This window comes from Macaca fascicularis, chromosome 13 (assembly GCF_037993035.2).
Source record: "Macaca fascicularis isolate 582-1 chromosome 13, T2T-MFA8v1.1".
In the NCBI taxonomy this organism is placed as follows: domain Eukaryota; kingdom Metazoa; phylum Chordata; class Mammalia; order Primates; family Cercopithecidae; genus Macaca; species Macaca fascicularis.
In genome coordinates, this window is record NC_088387.1 from 22,199,701 (window position 1) to 22,217,489 (window position 17,789).

Consider the following 17,789-nt stretch of genomic DNA (forward strand, 5'->3'; position numbering starts at 1 on the left):
CATCATGGAGATTGGCATCTTTTTCTATTTCTGAAGACCTCTGGGGAGGCAGATTCTACAAACTGCCTTGCAGCTGATGTGCTAGCACAATGTAAGCTAACTTATACAGTCAGAGCCAAGGAGGGCCTCCAGAATGCAGTCCAGCATGGTGTGCACTCATGGAGCCCTGACATATGGCTAAGGAACATTGTGAAAACTCAGGCCATCCCTCTCATCACTCCTCTTCCTTTTAATTGCAATTGACCCTTCAGAAATCAAGTACATTAAGGGGGAGGGAAAAGAATTTGTGCTAGTAAGACACTCTGAAGAATGTAAAATAAATAATACCAAGCTCACAGAAATAGAATAGGCAGAAAGAAGGGGATGAAGAGGTAGAGGGAAGCATTTTTCCTCCTAGTACATAGTAGGTCCTCAATAAACATTTGTTAAATGAATGCATTCTTAGCAAGGACAATTTCCTTATCCATATTAATCAGAAATGTTTTCTTGATACACTATTTGGAAGTGACCATACTACAGCTGATTTAATGGTAAAGCCATCAAGTCTGCATTTCATCCTTCTACCTGGTTACTGTCTCCAAGAATCTGTTCTCTATCAACACAGCAAGACCCTTGACTTAGAGCGCCTCATATCCACAGCAGGAATAAAAGGAGAGGAGAAATAGGAAAGAAAATCAGCCTAACCTTCCTTATCTAGCCCTTTTCTAATTCATCCAGGTACCTTTTCCAATTCTTCACAAAGACACTATGTAAGTTGTCAGAAGATTTAGCTGGGTTACACCTCTACGTTTCCAGGATTTGAAGAGTTATGTCAATATAGAGACCAATTTCTGGACCCTGAATAGCAAATCCGAAATCACTCTAAACTGGTGATTGTCAATCAGGATGGTTTTGCTCCTAGGGGACATTTGGCACCACCTAGAGACATTTTTTAAAATTGTCACAACTGGCGGTTCTTATTGGCACTTAGTGGGTAGGGGCCAGGGATGCTGCTAAAGTGCCTGTAACACACAGTACAGTGGCCCACAACAAAGAATCATCTCAGTATCTCAGCAAAGAATCAGGTCAATAATGCCACAATTGAGAAGCGCTGTGCTAGATTCAAATCTCCTCTACAGTGTCTTCTCAGACTAAAGTCTTACCTATGACAACTTATAGTAACCTATCTGCTTTGGTGTCCACACCTTAATTTACCAAGTCAACAGATCCACCAAATTCCGTACAACAGATGTACCAAATGCCTGTCGCTCTCTGCCAGGCATGCAAACAAGGAAAAAGCAACAACTTTCCTCAAAATAAAACCACAGAAGTAGTTAGAAAAGAAAGTTCAAAACAGAGAGTATCTTCTCAAAGAAATAAAGCAAACAAAAAATCCAGAAGGTAGCCAAGCACAGAAATGCACATAGTGTTTCTGTCATTTCTGAGGAAATGAGTTAGAATTATGGATGGCTCAGGTCTCCTGGGTTCAATCTGAAGTCTTTTTTTTTCTTTTTTTAGGGAAGCTAATAGACAAAAAATTGAGAAAGAATGGGTGGAGGCAGTTTGGTTTAGTATGTTCTCTGGAACACTGCTGCGTTTTCCCCATAGAAAGACTTTACAAATGGTAGTTCAGTTCCAGGTAGGCCCAGAAGAGCTTACTGAACCATAGTCCAGCTGAGGTGCCAAAACCACAGGAGTCTGGGGATACACAAGCCCTGAGCTTCCTTGGAAGAAAGAAGGACAAAGAGATTATCTGTTTCTTCTCTCCTCAGACTCTCTAAGTCCCCTGCTCTACACCACCTCTCTCAGAGGTAAGAGTAATCCTAGAACACCTTTAACTAGTTTTTTTGTTCTAATTTATAAGTAAAGTACATACAAATTAAAAATCTGGTCCTGGAAAAGAAAATCCCACCTCAGACCCATATCCCCAGGTTCTATTCAAAGAGACAAAGTCACTGTTTATTACATTTCTTCCAGAAATACTCTCTTCATATACTCAAACGTATGCATGCATATATCACCTTTCAAATTACAGGCAGAAATGGAAGCATGAAGTCTGTTGTGCACTTTTTTTTCAACTTATTTTAAGTTTAGAGGTACACGTGCGGAATGTGCAGGTTTGTTACATAGGTAAATGTGTGTCATAGTGGTTTGCTGTATAGATCAACCCATTACCTAGGTATTAGGCCCAGCATCTATTAGCTGTTCTTCCTGATGCTCTCCCTCCCTATCCCCGTGACAGGTCCCATTGTGTGTTGTTTCCCGCCCATATGTCCTTGTGTTCTCATCGTTCAGCTCCCACTTGTAAATGAGAACATGAGGTATTTGGTTTTCTGTTCCTGAATTAGTTTGTTGAGGATAATGGGTTCCAGCTCCAACCATGTCCCTGCAAAGGTCATGATCTTGTTCCTTTTTATGGCTGCATAGTATTCCATGGAGTATATGTACGACATCTTCTTTATCCAGTCTATTATTGATGGGCATTTGGATTGATTCCATGTCTTTGCTATTGTGAATAGTGCTGCAATGAATGTACACATGCATGTATCTTTATAATATAATGATTTATGCTGCTTTGGGTATATACCCAGTAATGGAATTGCTGGGTCAAATGATAGTTTTGCTTCCAGATCTTTGAGGAATCGCCACACTGTCTTTCACAATGGTTAAACTAATTTATACTCGCACCAACACATATAAAAGCATTCCTTTTTCTTTGAAACTTCTCCCACATCTGTTGTTTCTGGATATTTTAATAATTGCCATTCTGACTGGCATGAGATAGTATCTCATTGGGGTTTTTTATTTGCATTTCTCAAATGATCAGTGACGTTGAGCTTTTCTTCATATATTTGTTGGCTGCAAAAATGTCTTCTTTTGAGAAGTATCTGTTCATGTCCTTTGCCCATTTTTAATGTTTTTTTTTCCCTTGTAAATTTGTTTAGGTTCCTTGTAGACCTTGGATATTAGACCTTCATCAGGTGGAAAGATTGCAAAAATTTTTCCCCATTCTGTAGGTTGTCTGTTCACTCTGGTGATAGTTTCTATTGCTGTGTAGAAGCTCTTAAGTTTAATTAGATCCCATTTGTCCATTTTTGCTTTTGTTGCAATTGTTTTTGGTATTTTTGTCATGAAATATTTGCCTCTGCCTATGTCCTAAATGGGATTGACTAGATTTTCTTCTAGGGTTTTTAGTTTTGGATTTTACATTTAAGTCTTTAATTCATCTTGAGTTGATTTTTGTATAAGGTTTAAGGAAGGGGGTTACAATTTTCCACGTATGGCTAGCCAGTTCTCCCAGCACCATTTATTAAATAGGGAGTCCTTTTCCCATTGCTTGTTTGTGTCAGGATTGTTGAAGATCAGATGGTTGTAGGTGTGCAGTCTTATTTCTGAGTTCTCTATTCTGTTCATTGGTCTATGTGTTTGTTTTTATACCAGTACCATGCTGTTTTGGTTACTGTGGCTCTGTAGTATAGTTTGGAGTTGGGTAACATGATGCTTCCAGCTTTTTTCCTTTTGTTAGGATTGTCTTCACTATTTGGGCTGTTTTTTTTTTTTTTTTTTCAGTTCTGTATGAATTTTAAAATAGTCTTTTCTAATTTTTTGAAGAATGTCAATGGTAGTTTAATGGGAATAGCATTGAATCTATAAATTACTTTGTGCAGTACAGTCATTTTCATGATATTGATTCTTCTTATCTATAAGCATAAAATGTTTTTCCACTTGTTTGTTTCCTCTCTGATTTCCTTGAGCAGTGGTTTGTAGTTCTTCTCAAGGAGGTCCTTCACTTCCCTTGTTATCTGTATTCCTAGGTATTTTATTCTTTGTGTGGCAATTGTGAATGGGACTTCATTTATGGTTTGGCTCTCTGCTTGCCTGTTGTTGGCATAAAGGAATGCCAGTGATTTTTGCACATTGATTTTGTAAGCTGAGACTTTGCTGAAGTTGCTTATCAGCTTAAGAAGCTTTTGGGCTGAGATGATGGGGTTTTCTAAATATAGGACATGTCATCTGCAAACAGGGATAGTTTGACTTCCTCTCTTCCTATTTGAATACTCTTTATCTATTTCTCTTGCCTGATTGTCCTGGCTAGAACTTCCAATACTATGTTGAATAGGAGTGGTGAGAGAAGGCATCCATGTCTTGGTATACTTTCTTTTTACCCATAAATCTACCTTACTTCTTTAATGGCTGCAGAATATCCCATGGAGGGCCTGACATTGTCATCCGAGAATCTGACACGATTGACAGTTCATTTGAAGCCTATCTCTTTTTAATTCAGACAGCTGGGCTCTGAATTAATAGAGATAGGCTTCAAATGAACTTTCACTGCTTGTTATTAAATAGTCCATGGGCTTTTTCTAGCAATATTTTTATCTTAGCTGTCAGAAAGCTCTGTATGAAATGTTATTCTCGATTACAATCTTAGGACCCTGGTGCAAAGATTTATGTAATTATAATCTTAGGACCCTGGTACATAACTCCTTTAAAAATTTGTATTCTAGTTTCCATATTAATTCTTACTTAAATTTTTTTATTTTAGGTAAAATATAAATCAGAAATAAAAATACAATGGCTTATCAATTAAAGCTCTAATAATGACCTATATGAATTATTTATAGCATAATGAAAGCCACTAAATTACTTGCATCTTGTATTTATTTGTTTCTTATTTATTTATTTATTTATTTATTTATTTATTTATTTTTTGAGACGGAGCCTCACTCTGTCGCCCAGGCTGGAGTGCAGTGGCGGGGTCTCGGCTCACTGCGAACTCCTCCCCCCGGGTTCACGCCATTCTCCTGCCTCAGACTCCCGAGTAGCTGGAACTACAGGCATGTGCCACCATACCCAGCTAATTTTTTGTATTTTTAGTAGAGAGGGGGTTTCACCGTGTTAGCCAGGATGGTCTCAGTCTCCTGACCTCGTGATCCACCCGCTTCGGCCTCCTGGAAGTGCTGGGATTACAGGCGTGAGCCACTGTGCCCGGCCAATTACTTGCATGTTTAGGAGGCAAAGCTGAACAGAAAAATACAATGTTGTCTACAATATGCATAACCTATGCAACTATACCATTATTCACCTTAAAAAGCTTACATGCATTCTAATGGGAAGATGATTATTTATGGTATATACAAAGAAAAATAGTTTATAAAAACACCACCATCTAAATTCAAAAGTTCAACCACATTACTAAGGGATTTATATAAAATATAGACTCTATATTTAAATAAATATAAAATGTCTTGAAAACCTTGAAATATTTACTAAAATATACTATAAAACAGGGCTTGTAAAGTCATCCCTACAGAGGCAAGGGAGATGACCTGAGGAAGTACCTAGGTAGGCACAGTAGCAGAACGGAGACCACACGCCTCATAGAAAGGGGCAACCTCTGCACAGCATCCTAAACGTGAGATAGGCTCAAGGGACACCAGATTGGATTCTTGAAGAGAAGCCTGGAATCCAGATCTGTGCGTGAGTCTCCTAAACCTTCCATGTTGAGACAATTTATAGAGGCAAACTAAACATATGTATGGGACACATTTAGACTATAGACCTTGTATTTTTATATTTGCTATGGATATGTCTCCAAGCGATTATATATAAAGCAAGTATTTTCATGTAAAATACTTCCTTTCTTTAGTTTCAGATTTTTTTTTCCAAAACAGGCCCAAGAATGCAATAAAAATTGTTACTAAGAGTCGTAATACCCACTTTAAGCACTTTTACAACATGCATGCATTTATAATTTATGTTTAATTTTCCCAGACTGTTCATCAAATGGATAATTAGTTCATAGGACTCCTGCAACTATATTATTAAAATAATATTAAATTACTATTCTAGTTTCCATATTGTTACCTAATTTTTTTATTTTAGGTAAAATATAAATCAGAAACAAAAATACAATGGCTTATCAATTAAAGCTCTAATAATGCCCTATATGCGTTCTCCGTATTCTTATTAACTTCATGGTTTTCAGCGTTTAAAACTGCTATCCTGATTATGCCATAGTTCTATGTACTTAACTGACATACTGAGGCAGTCCATAATAGAGCTTCAGCTTTAAAAAAAGGTTTAGAATTTTTTATATTGTAATTGAGAGAACCCTGCTTTTAATAATGATGTATTGACCTAATCACCAGAATGATAACAAAGAGACTCAAAGTCCTGAAAGAGTCAGTCTCTACTTATTAAAAGAGTACCCAATAGTAAATTTCTAACGACCCTATGAATGGCAGTGAATAAGTGATGGTGGCAAAGAAAAGGTGTTATTCTTCAGCTGATAGATACTGCAAATAATAGTCCTTTTAACTTCCCAACCACAGAAGTAGAGACAGATAAAAGTCAGGCTAATATTATTGGAAAGGAGAAATTTAAAGGAAGCAGCGCCTATCATCCAACTCTTCTACAGATTTTTTACGTTTTTGAGATATGGGAATTTACCATACACTTATCTATTCAGTGGTTCTTAACCAGCAGCCTATCAGTGTCTCAAGAAATTTGTTATTGTTGTTGTTGTTGTTGTTGTTAGAGACAGTGTCTTATTCTGTTGCTCTGGCACCACCATGCCCAGCTTCAAGGAAATATTTTACAACATACATGTCCAGTAATATTTAATAGTAAATATTAGATTTACTATATTAAAATCATCAGGGGATATCCTAGACTTAGAGATTTGCTTTTAATTTCCCCAGGTTACTGTCATGCACAATTCTAACTGTGGACTAGCACAGTTGATAATCACTTCAGTCTCATCTCTCACCTACATGGCAAATGCCCTTTATCATTTGGGATTTGGCCGAAAAGAGGAAAGAGCAAAAGATAGAGCCGTTCACTGAAAACTCCATTTACTTTTCCTGGGTAGGGGTAGAGAAGAGACTAGTAAACTCAAAATCCAACTTGATTTTACTATTTATAAGCTCCTTATCTCCTACCTGCCCATCAAGACATTGTGGACTTGAGAGTAGAGTTTAGATGCTTATCTAAGTGGCTGTTTCTGCCAGAATTGAATAATATCCATTAATTGTGTGTTCTTCTCTCTGCTGAACTGTGTGCCACTTCATCGCCTCTATTCACTGCCAACCTGGTTTCCTCAGAGTCCTACCAAAACTGATCCCCAGGCAATTTAATAACTCACAAACTCTTTCCCAAAGTAAGAATAATCATCCCCAAAACTGAAGAGATCCTTGTCTAAACATATAGACAGAAAACAAACCACAAAACACACAAAAACCCTCTCCACAGTATTTTCCCTCATTACCTAATTTCCAAATTAGCTTGTGCATTTCTGGTTGCTCTCCTTTTCTTCATTTTTCCTGCTTAAGCCTTTCCACAGAGGAATCACTTTCAAATGAAATCACCTTCACATACAATACTTGTCAATAGCAGCAAGAAGGACATTTATTGTGAAATGCTTTAATTTTCTTTGAAATTTAAAATAAAGCCTATTAATAAGGGCAAATTTTACTTTCCTGTGTCACTTCACACTGATTAGAAAAAAAGTAACTTAGTGGAAAACCACTTAACTATTCCCTTTCCCAAATTCAGTTGTCATGAATTATAAATTTATTGTAATTCATTTGTTTTTATAATTATTTACCATAAGTGCATGAAAAAAAGCTGTACCCTATAATGCTTCTTTAAAAGTTCCAGTATTTAAAGTAAAATCTTAGACAGTTAAGGCATTTCAAAGTATTTTCATTCAAGGAATGTTTGAGCTTCCAAATATGAAAAATTGACTCTAACATGTGTCAACGTTAAAATAAATGTATTTCAGATAGTTTGAAAATAACGCTGGTTGATCTATACCTTGCTGCATTCTTCAATATCTGTATCATGTAAAAGAATTTTTTCTATCCTGGATGTATCTTCATTATACACAGCATAGTGTAGAGCAGTCCTTCCATAGAAATCCATAATATTTGGATCGGCACCATTTTTCAGCAGAATAGTTGCACAAGCCTCCTGCCTCAGTTGTACAGCCTGTCAGTATTAGACCAAGAAACATGCAAATACTGAAAAATCAAAATAAACACTCCATATGATTTACTAACTAGTTATACAGTGGTATCCAATGAGATAAGTTCTTTTTATTCTATATACTTAAACCAAATCCATCTTATGCTCAAAGAGTCGGCTACTATATACCTTGACGAGGGGTGTCCTGCATTCACGGTCGTAGAGGTTAAGCTCACATCTTCTGGACACCAGGAGAGATATGACTTCCAGTTGGCCAGTGGCACAGGCCAAAGGTAGGGCAGTCCTGTGAGAGTGACAGGACTTTTTAAAACGGGTAACTGTAAGCATTAATTAGCGTGTTATTTCTCTGTCTTCAAAACAAATATTTAATTTTCTTGTGAAGAAAGTACAACCTTTGTTAGTGCTTATTACTCACCACATTAATGAAAGAGCAGGCTATTTAATAGAAAAAGCTTGACTTTTGGATTCAGTTTAATTGGGGCTTAAAATTTACTTTCAGCTCTGTCGCTTAGCTATTATTTAGCCTTTCTTTGCTTCAATTTCCTTATCAATAAAATATGAGAGAATAGTAGCTATCCCACAGAACACTGCAGTGATGCTTACATAAGAATCCATGTACAGCATTTAGAACACTTCCTAACACAAATAACAGCTCAATAATTTTTAGATATTACTTCTTATAAAGACATTCTAATTAAGTAAAATGATACAATCATATCTATATTGAGGTATCCATTAAAGATTAGATGTATCATTGTATTTCCATCATTCTCAGATGCTCATTTTCTCACTATTCTCTTATATAGTAGCATCTCCTGACATTGGGATACTGTTTACAATTCATTATATATTACAATTATAACTGGCAACATTTTAAACATTATCTTATTGATATATAAAGTAATGTGGCATCACCCAATCCATGATGCCTTACATTAAGTACATAGAACAGGCAGTTCTACTCATATAATTGGCACCTAAATAAAGTACTGTGGAAATAGAAGGCAAAAATAAAAACAACAAATTTTTAAAGCAAAGTAATTCTTACTTCAATTTTCAAAAAAGAATAATCCAAAGAAAACTCAGTATTCAAATGAATGGGTATGGCTCATTTTTTTTCAATACCTATAGAATGTTATATAAATTAGGTATTTGCAATGATTAATAGTAAATTTGAGACTGTCGTAAGTTTTTGAAAGGTCAGTTAAAGGTTATCTTTTACTATTTTCTAACTTCAGAATTGCTTTTGTTTCAAAAAAAAAAGAAAAAGGAATAAAAGATCCAATTGGGATTCAGTCCTAATGCTTCCATTTTAAATCTCTCAGCTTGCTCAGGGTGGGCAGCTAAACATGAAGTTGTTAACGGTGGAAGAGTCCTGAGAGATGGTAGAAAGTGTCTGCTACATAATAGGTATTCAGATCATGCTTGATGAATAACTGGATTGAAAGAATGCATACATACAGTTGGGGAGTTTATTATGAAAAAAACTATAAATTAAAGCAGTGCTTTTGGAATAGTGATAATCACTTATATTTGCTCGTTTTCATTTTCATGAGGACACTGGTAAACTAAAATGATTAATTTAAAATTGTTTGCATATATGTAATAAAACTATAATAAAAACATATTTGTACACTAAAATCTATGCATAATAAAATAATCAAGCACATATAAAAATATTCCCTCTACCTCTGAAGAGGCTAAAAGTTCACAGAAGATACCAATAAAAAAAAAATAAAAATAAGGCCAGGCACAGTGGCTCACACCTGTAATCCCAGCACTTTGGGAGGCAGAGGCGGGGGGATCACCTGAGGTCAGGAGTTTGAGACCAGCCTGGCCAACATGGTGAAACCCCATCTCTACTAAAATATACAAGAATTAGCCAGGCATGGTGGCGCACACCTGTAATCCCAGCTACTCAGGAGGCTGAGGTGGGAGAATCACTTGAACCTGGGAGGCAGAGGTTGCAGTGAGCTGAGATCATGCCACTGAACTCCAGGCTGGCAACAGGGCGAGACGCCGTCTCAAAAATAAGCAAACAAACAAATAAATAATAAAATAAAATAGAAAGTGACAATTATTTTTTCTGTGCAAGATTTATATTTCCTCTTTTCCCAAGGATAATTTCATTAATAAAAAACATTTACTAGAAGTTTTAAACATACTGATCATTTACACATCACAGATAAGAAAAAAATCACAACATACCTTCCAGAAAAGAAGAAATGCTATATTTTGTACACATATTTGGCTTACAAACACCATAGACTGTGTATATGTATCATCAAAGTACATCTTCACACCTCATCATACATCTGTATCTACTGACAGCTGCAAAGGTCCCCTATTGTCCCATTGTATGGATGCAGTGAAATTTATTGGTAAATTTATAAAATTTATAAAATCCATTATAAGGGGTTTTCCAAATACATTGCTATTTTAAGCAGTGCTGAGAAAAATAAATTGCATGTATCTCTATTTCCTAGAGATATTTTAGTATAATGGAATTGATGGGTGAAGGGCACATACATTATTTTAAAGTGTAATACTTACCAACAAATTTTCTATTTGAAAAGTCATCAGAAACGTAAACTTTAAACAGCAGTATATGTACTGCTACTCTTTACCCTCACAAACTTGTGGATAGAAAACAGTGTTTCAGTATTTCATTCCTTTTTTTTTTTTTTTTTTTTTAGATGGAGTCTTGCTCTATTGCCCAGGCTGGAGTGCAGTGGCATGATCTTTAATTTTTTGTATTTTTAGTAGAGATGGGGTTTCACCGTGTTAGCCAGGATGGTCTTGATCTCCTGACCTCGTGATCCACCCACCTCGGCCTCCCAAAGTGCTGGGATTACAAGCGTGAGCCACCACGCCCGGCCTCCTTTTTTAACTTAAATAACTTCTCCTCCCAGGAGCACTAAACATTTTTTCATATGTGCATAGGTTGCTTGAATATCTGAAAAAAAAAAAATGTTTTGCTCTATTTTAAATGAGTTCTTATTGATTTGAACAATTCTCTGTAAAATGAAAATCACTTTTTTATCTAATATGTATATATACATACTGTCTTTTGTTAATTTTTTTCTTATAAACAGGTTTTAATTTTTTATTTTGCTAAATCGACCTTCAGAATGTGTGCTTGTGATATTTGTAGGAATATAAACATGTATCAATATAAGTAGGCATTTGTGTTTTTTCTGTTACCTTTCTTATTTTGTGCATTTAAAATGTTTAATCTACATTCCATAACGAACTTATTTCTGTGACATAAAAATCTAGCCAGTTTTCTCCAAATAGTTAGCAGGCACTTCATTTATGAGTAATTCACCTTTTCCTACTAATATGAAATGTCACCATTATCGAATTCTATTAGATTGGTGCAAAAAGCAATTGCGGTTTTGCCATTACTTTTAATTGCGGCAAAAACCGCAATTGCTTTTGCACCAACCTAATAAATTCTTACACATATTGGGGTGTTCCTGGATTTTCTAACCTGTTCCATTCACTGATTTGTTGTTTCAGCTGTTAGTAAATAACTTGTGGAAATTAAGCACATTTTCATATCTAGAAAGGCAAGTCTTTCTGACTCCATTTCAAAAGTTTTGTTACTGTCATCACAATAGTAAAAGACAGCACGAGTAATTTTAACACTCTGATAACTTTATTTGGATTATGTAAAATTTAAAAACACAGAAAGAGCTCAGAACTTTAGAAAAATGTGTCTTTCTGTTCAAGAACACAGACCACCTTCCCACTTCAAAGTTTCCCTCTAAGGTCCCTCAGTGAAAACCATATTGACATAGGTGTCTATTGATATAAAATAAATATTGGATTTTATCCAAAGAATTTTTAGCCAGGAAGTTGATATATTATGGAAATGATTTCTCTCACTATGCACCTTTCCATAATGCATGTAACATTATGCTTTAAAATGTGTACATTAAAAATAAAACGTTGTACATGCTGAATTTTCTTAATGAAATCACTTTAAAATGATTTATAAAGCAGCAGCATGCTGAGCGATTGGAAACCAGCTAAAGTTTTGTTTTTGTTTTGCTGCTCATGAAACTGGCCTGGGTGCTCGCCCCCGCCAAGGTTTCCACATCCCAGGTGCAGCTGAGCCTGCCAGGGAAGAAGGTCCAGCCCCTTTGGTGACAGGATTCGCCCCCCTCACCTCTGCGCCCCTGTCCCCCACCCCATTCACCCCCACACCCAGTCGTCTATCCCATTGAACCGTCACCCCATCTCCCCACCCCACACCATCCACAGAAAACCAAACTCCCATTTTTAAAACTATCAGATCTCATGAGACTCATTCCCTATCACAAGACCAGTACAGGAAAGACCTGCCCCCATAATTCAATCACCTCCCACCAGGTTCCTCCACGACCTATGAGAATGGTGGTAGTTACAATTAAAGATGAGATTTGGGTGGGGACACAGCCAAACCATATCACTTTCTGTGTGTCACTTGAGCTTTTTTTTTTTTGAGACTGAGTTTTGCCCTTGTCACCTGGGCTGGAGTGCAATGGCACGATCTTGGCTTACTGCAACCTCTGTCTCCTGCGTTCAAGCAATTCTCCAGCTTCACCCTCTCAAGTAGCTGGGATTACAGGTGACCGCTACCACACCCAGCTAATTTTTTGTATTTTTAGTAGAGATGGGGATTTCACCATGTTGGCCAAGCCTCCACCAGTTCCCCCAGCCCTGGGACTGGCAAACTGTGAGTGAGACTCATTCATGGACTGTAACTCCATTTAGTGGATTGTTAACCAGCATTAAGAACTGAAGCCATAATGGTTCACACCTGTAATCCCAGCACTTTGGATGGGAGGATTGCTTGAGGCTAGGCATTTAAGGCCCACCTAGGCCGTAAAGTGAGATCCTGTCTCTAGAAAACATTTCAAAAAATTAAATCCCAAGTATTCATTCAAGCTGAGCACCTACTCTCTCTCTCTGCCAAACACTGGCGATACAAAAATAAACAAGACAGACATGGCCCCTACCTATGGAGCCTGATGCGTAATGAGGGCGATAGAGAACAGCCAAGCAAATCTGTAACGGTGCTGTGCCTGTCACGATCCAGTAGGAAACAGAAACCATAACAGGTGCTTCACACGGAGGGGATTCAATACAGGGACTTGTTGACACAGTCGTTGGAAGGCTGGATGAACAGAAAGGCCACTGAACAATCCAGAGAATAATAAGCGCTCACAGCAGCTGCCGCCCACCCCCAGAATCAGGGACAGAAGGGCAGCGACACTGATGCTCAAACCTATAGATGAAGCTGTCCCTGCCTTGCCAGTGCTCAGACCAGTGTGGGTGCTGGGAGACAGTGGTCACCCTAAAGAAAGGGCACTGGGACCCTCATCTCCAGCTGCTGCTGCTGATTCTGGAAAGACAATGGCAAGACCTGGAAAAGGCAGCAGGAAGTTTTCCCCCACTTCTCTCCTAACATCCCAGCCTCCCTCCAAGTCCTCCCCTGCCAGAACCTAGCAAACACCCAGTCACGGAGGGAGCCCACACCACACAGCAGAGAGACGTGGGGAACCACCTGGCCTGGCCCCTCATCCCTGGCCACTCCGGCCCCTGTCGGAACTTCCAGCCCGGGTCTTTCCCTGGCCGTCCAGCAGGACCATGAGCAGCTGTCCCTGAACCAGTAGCCTCTCTCCGCTCGGCCAAGACAGACAACCAAGCACACTGTCAGAAGGCCAGCCCACTCGGAGGGGTCCACAGAATTGACGGCTGCCCTGAAAGAGCCACCGGCTGCTGGCATGGAGCCTAACAGAGAGGCCCGGGTAGTCTGACCCACTGGACCCAGGGTGAGCCCCAGATAAGGAGCCTTGCCAGTAGAAGTGCTGGCTCTCTCCGCCATTCCCAGGAGCTTTCTCCCCGGAGAGCCTTCCCCTGGGCAGGGCAGATCTGTGGGAGTCAGGAGAGGCTCCTAGAGTGTTGTCCAGACTAATAACACTCAGGGCAAAGGGCCCTAGTGGGGAAGAGCTCGAGGACCCTGGCCTTTGCCCCCTCATCTCTTTCCAGCCCTTCACCTGCCTTGTCCATCCCTGCCAGCCAGCCCCTAGCCTTGGCCCCTCTTTGCCTCCTGAAGAGGCCAACCTGTCCCTCAGTCACTACCTGGTCAGGCTCCCCCATCTCAGCCAGAATGGATGGCTGCTCAGGCCCCACACAGGACCCACCTCATTGGACAGGGCCAACCCTTGTACCACATTCCACAGCACTAGCTCCCCATGGCACCACTTCCTGTCCCCTGGCCACAAACTCTCCCTAGAAGATACCAGCGGGGTCCCAGAGTACAGCCTCAGTGGGCTCCACATCCAGAGGGACCGAATATCACGGGTCTGGGACTCCAGTCTTCAGACCTCTTTCAGAAAAGGCTGAATTCTTTGAGCTTTGCTTTTTCACCTCGGCACTATTCACAGATCCCCCCAACCAGCCTCCCCCCAGCACGGCCCATCCGGACTCTCTCTCTGCCCCAGTGATGTTGGGGGAGATGTGGAGGGGGAGGTGTATTTATTTGAGCACCGTCCTCTCTGACAGCACAATTGTTAGTGGTCTGTCCTATGTACGAGGGCGGTGGAGCGTCTCAGGATGACGAGGGGTGCCGGTGGGGTGAGGGAGGCGGCAGGGTGGTGGGAAAAGTCTTCCCGGGAAATCCTGAGAGAAGGTTGCTCCCTACCCTACTGGGAGAATTTCTGGGGCCTGGGAGGTGATGGAGCAGGAAATAGGTGAGGATGAAACAAACACACGTCTGTCCCCATTTGGTTCAGGCTCCTGGCAGGAATGCCAGTCTGTGGCCGGGCCACAGTGGAAGGCCCAGAAGGCAGCAAGCGGTGCCACCTTCATGGGCATCTGTCCCAGGAAGCTGAGGCTGTGAGCAGCTAGTGAGTGGTGTGTCCAGCAGCCCCCTCCTCCTTTCTCAAGTGAGTCAGTGACATGCACCAAGCACTTGCTTTATGCCAGGCTCCGTGCTGTATCCCAGGGACAGAGACCTCAGGGCACAGTCCTGCCTCCAGGAGCTCAGAGTCCCGGCAGGAGGCAGAGAAGAGACAAAGAGAGACAATGAAAGTGGAGAGTGACCCTAAGGGAGGTAGGCTGGGGTGCTTGGTAGTCAAGGGTAGCTTCCTAGAGGAGGTGACATGGGCTGGTCCCTGCCTTTCAGGGTCTGGTCATAGATAGACTGGGGGTCAGCTGGGGAGAGCCAAGCAGGCAGTCAATTAACCAGGACTAAGTGACCTGGTGCCTGATGAAGGGCTTATCTGCTGGAAGCACAGATGAAGGTTTCAGTTCAAACTGAGGGTACTGAGTGGACCTCCCTGGGGTAGCTTTCCACTAGACTCAACTCTCTGTGAGTTCTAGAAACATCTTAAGGCTACAGAACTCCAGACTTGCTCCAAGAAATCAGAGCCTTAAATAAGCCAGAACAGGGGTATGCATGTAGCCCCTTGAATTCTAGCTCTGTGCTCTCTGATGCCATAGCCACTCACCACGAGTGACCATGGAGCACTGGGAAAGCGGACAGTTCAAAATGAGATGTGCCAAAGTTAAGTACACGTGGCATTTTGAAGACTTCATACAAAGAAAAAACATGAAATACTCCTTATGTGTGAAAATAGTAATATTTTAGATATTTTGTGTTAAATAAAATATTTTACTAAACTTAGTTTTACCTGTTTCTCTTCACTTTTCCAGTGTGGAGACTAGAACATTTAAGATTATGTGGCTGGCATTTCTCTCAGGCAGTGCTGTTCCTTTTCACACCTGTGCTGCTCTGGGTCTAGCACCTTGTGGGCTCTCGCCTTGTAAGTGCTTCTCCTGGGTTCACAAGGAGACCAGCGGCAGCATCACTGGCACAAAGGAACTGGGCTCTCGCCTTGTGAGTGCTTCTCCTGGGTTCACAAAGAGACCAGCGGCAGCATCACTGGTACAGAGGAACTGCGGCCAGATGCAGCTAAGCCCGGAGAATCAAGCCCTGGAACCGTATAAACTCATTGGTGACTGGAAACTGGTCTCACCGTCCACTAAGAACAGGTTCGGGAATAAACGAGGATGCAGCCCTTTTCCTATTCGAAACTCAAGTTAGAAAACCCCCAAACCTGGGAACTCTCAGAATGTGTTCTGTCTGCCATCAGGGAGCATTCAGAGATATTATTGCCACTGCGTTGAGGCTGACAGAGATGCAGCCGGCCAGGACTTCAATTCTGAGCTGCTTCCTCTCCCACCTTGCTGCTGAGCAGATGGTTCTCAGTGATCAGACATAATAGAATGGGGTTTCAGCACTGAATTTATTCATCTGTCTATGTAATTAATGCATTGTCTGCAGACACCAGGCTTTCCTTTCCTGGGAAGTCTTTTCCTTCCCTCTTTGGATTCTGCCTCGTCTGCACTGGCCACGTGCACTGTCACACTTCCATCCCTCTCCAAACACCATTACAGATGTTTATCTGCTGAGGCCAACTTGGGTACATTTGAATACTAGGTTATATTGGAGTGTTTTGCTGTGCTGCAATACAACGCAGTTACTAATAAAGCAAAGGCACTGAACCTATGTTTAAAACCGCAGCTCATCTGATTACTGGGTTAGTGGAGAGTGAAGGCTGATGCAATCCTAAATCTGGCAGCTTCAGCTACCAGGTGCAACAGGAAGTGAGCAAAGTCAGGCATCTGAGAAGCAAGTCACAAAAAATGGTTGTCATGGCACCAGTGAAGTCTGAGGGCTGGAGTGACATCTTGGGTATGTGGGACCTGACTCCTGCACCCCAGTGCCAGGTACACACAACTGCTCAATATCAGTTAGTCAAAGGAACTGACAAACTCAGTATCAGTTAGTCAAAGGGTGGAAGAGTTGATTAGAGAATGCTCAGGCCCTCTGGATCCTAGGGGCTTCTGCCATATCTTCAGAGACAGAGATGTTGCCCGAGATGGCTGGGAGCTGGCGTGGCTCTATCAGTCAGGTCTCAGTGTTGCTACAAGCTGGCCTGGCACCCACAGCCAGGCCATGATGTTCTCGTGTGGAACAGTTTCACCAATATCAACATCAGACAAGGCCACTCTGTGACCACGATGAAGACAACCGAGACCATAATTGCACAGACAAAACCTACTGTCCACATCACAAAAACTGGCCACCATCATTAACGAGTAACTGCCCCTTCTTTACCAATGGTAGCTTTAGGCTCACCCCATTCTTCTTACTTTCTAGGTAAGAATTGTTAAGATACCCAGTTATAGAGGTAGCCCTGCTTCCTGAAGGTATCCAATCCAGAGCTAAGCTCTGCTTCCTTGGGCCTAAACCCTAACGGTGAGATAACTGCAGCTTCCCAAGGCATGTGATTTCCCTTATTCAACGGGTAAATGACTCCAGCTTCGTTCAACTGTGTGTGTTCCTGAATGGTCTTTGGCTAAAAGGAATTAACAGTCCTCAGCCATAAATGCCCCTTCGCAGGCTAGCAATGCCTCTGGTAGCCACTGTGCCTAAATCACAGGGAGAAAGGAGGAAGAAAGGAAACAGACGAGAGACAGAAACCAACGGTTGTCAAGTTCCATTCCAGGGTGACAAATAAAGGTGACTCCTACAAAGGGCACTTTCCTGTGGCCCACCCAGCACTATGTGCAATGTTCTCCTCCTTCCTCCTAACAAAGAAAGTGCATCAGAAGACAGAAATGGATTATTATAGGATTAACCATGAGCTACACACATGACCCAGCCACTCACTAACTCCAGTGCTTTAACAAATTACTTGTCACTCAAGTTACAACTTACGGACACAATTAAGGAACACAAACTATTCCAAGCCCTATAACCA

General features: G+C 40.8%; 1 protein-coding gene across 1 annotated transcript; it reads right to left on the bottom strand.

Annotated features, from left to right (window-relative positions):
• Positions 1-7,670: 7,670 nt before the first annotated feature.
• On the bottom strand, positions 7,671-9,265 carry LOC102115378 (uncharacterized). Its single transcript, XM_065526826.2, has 2 exons — positions 8,137-9,265; positions 7,671-7,971 (listed from the first exon to the last, which is right to left on the bottom strand). Exons 1-2 carry the CDS (start codon positions 8,293-8,295, stop codon positions 7,792-7,794), a joined length of 339 nt encoding a protein of 112 aa, XP_065382898.1. The 5' UTR covers positions 8,296-9,265; the 3' UTR covers positions 7,671-7,791.
• Between the last annotated feature and the right edge of the window lie 8,524 nt (positions 9,266-17,789).

Excerpts from the sequence above, each read along its gene's own strand:
- LOC102115378 (XM_065526826.2), bottom strand. The coding sequence starts at position 8,295 with ATGCTTACAGTTACCCGTTTTAAAAAGTCCTGTCACTCTCACAGGACT. Across the intron at positions 7,972-8,136 it reads GCAGGACACCCCTCGTCAAG|GCTGTACAACTGAGGCAGGA; the intron begins GTATATAGTAGC and ends TAATACTGACAG.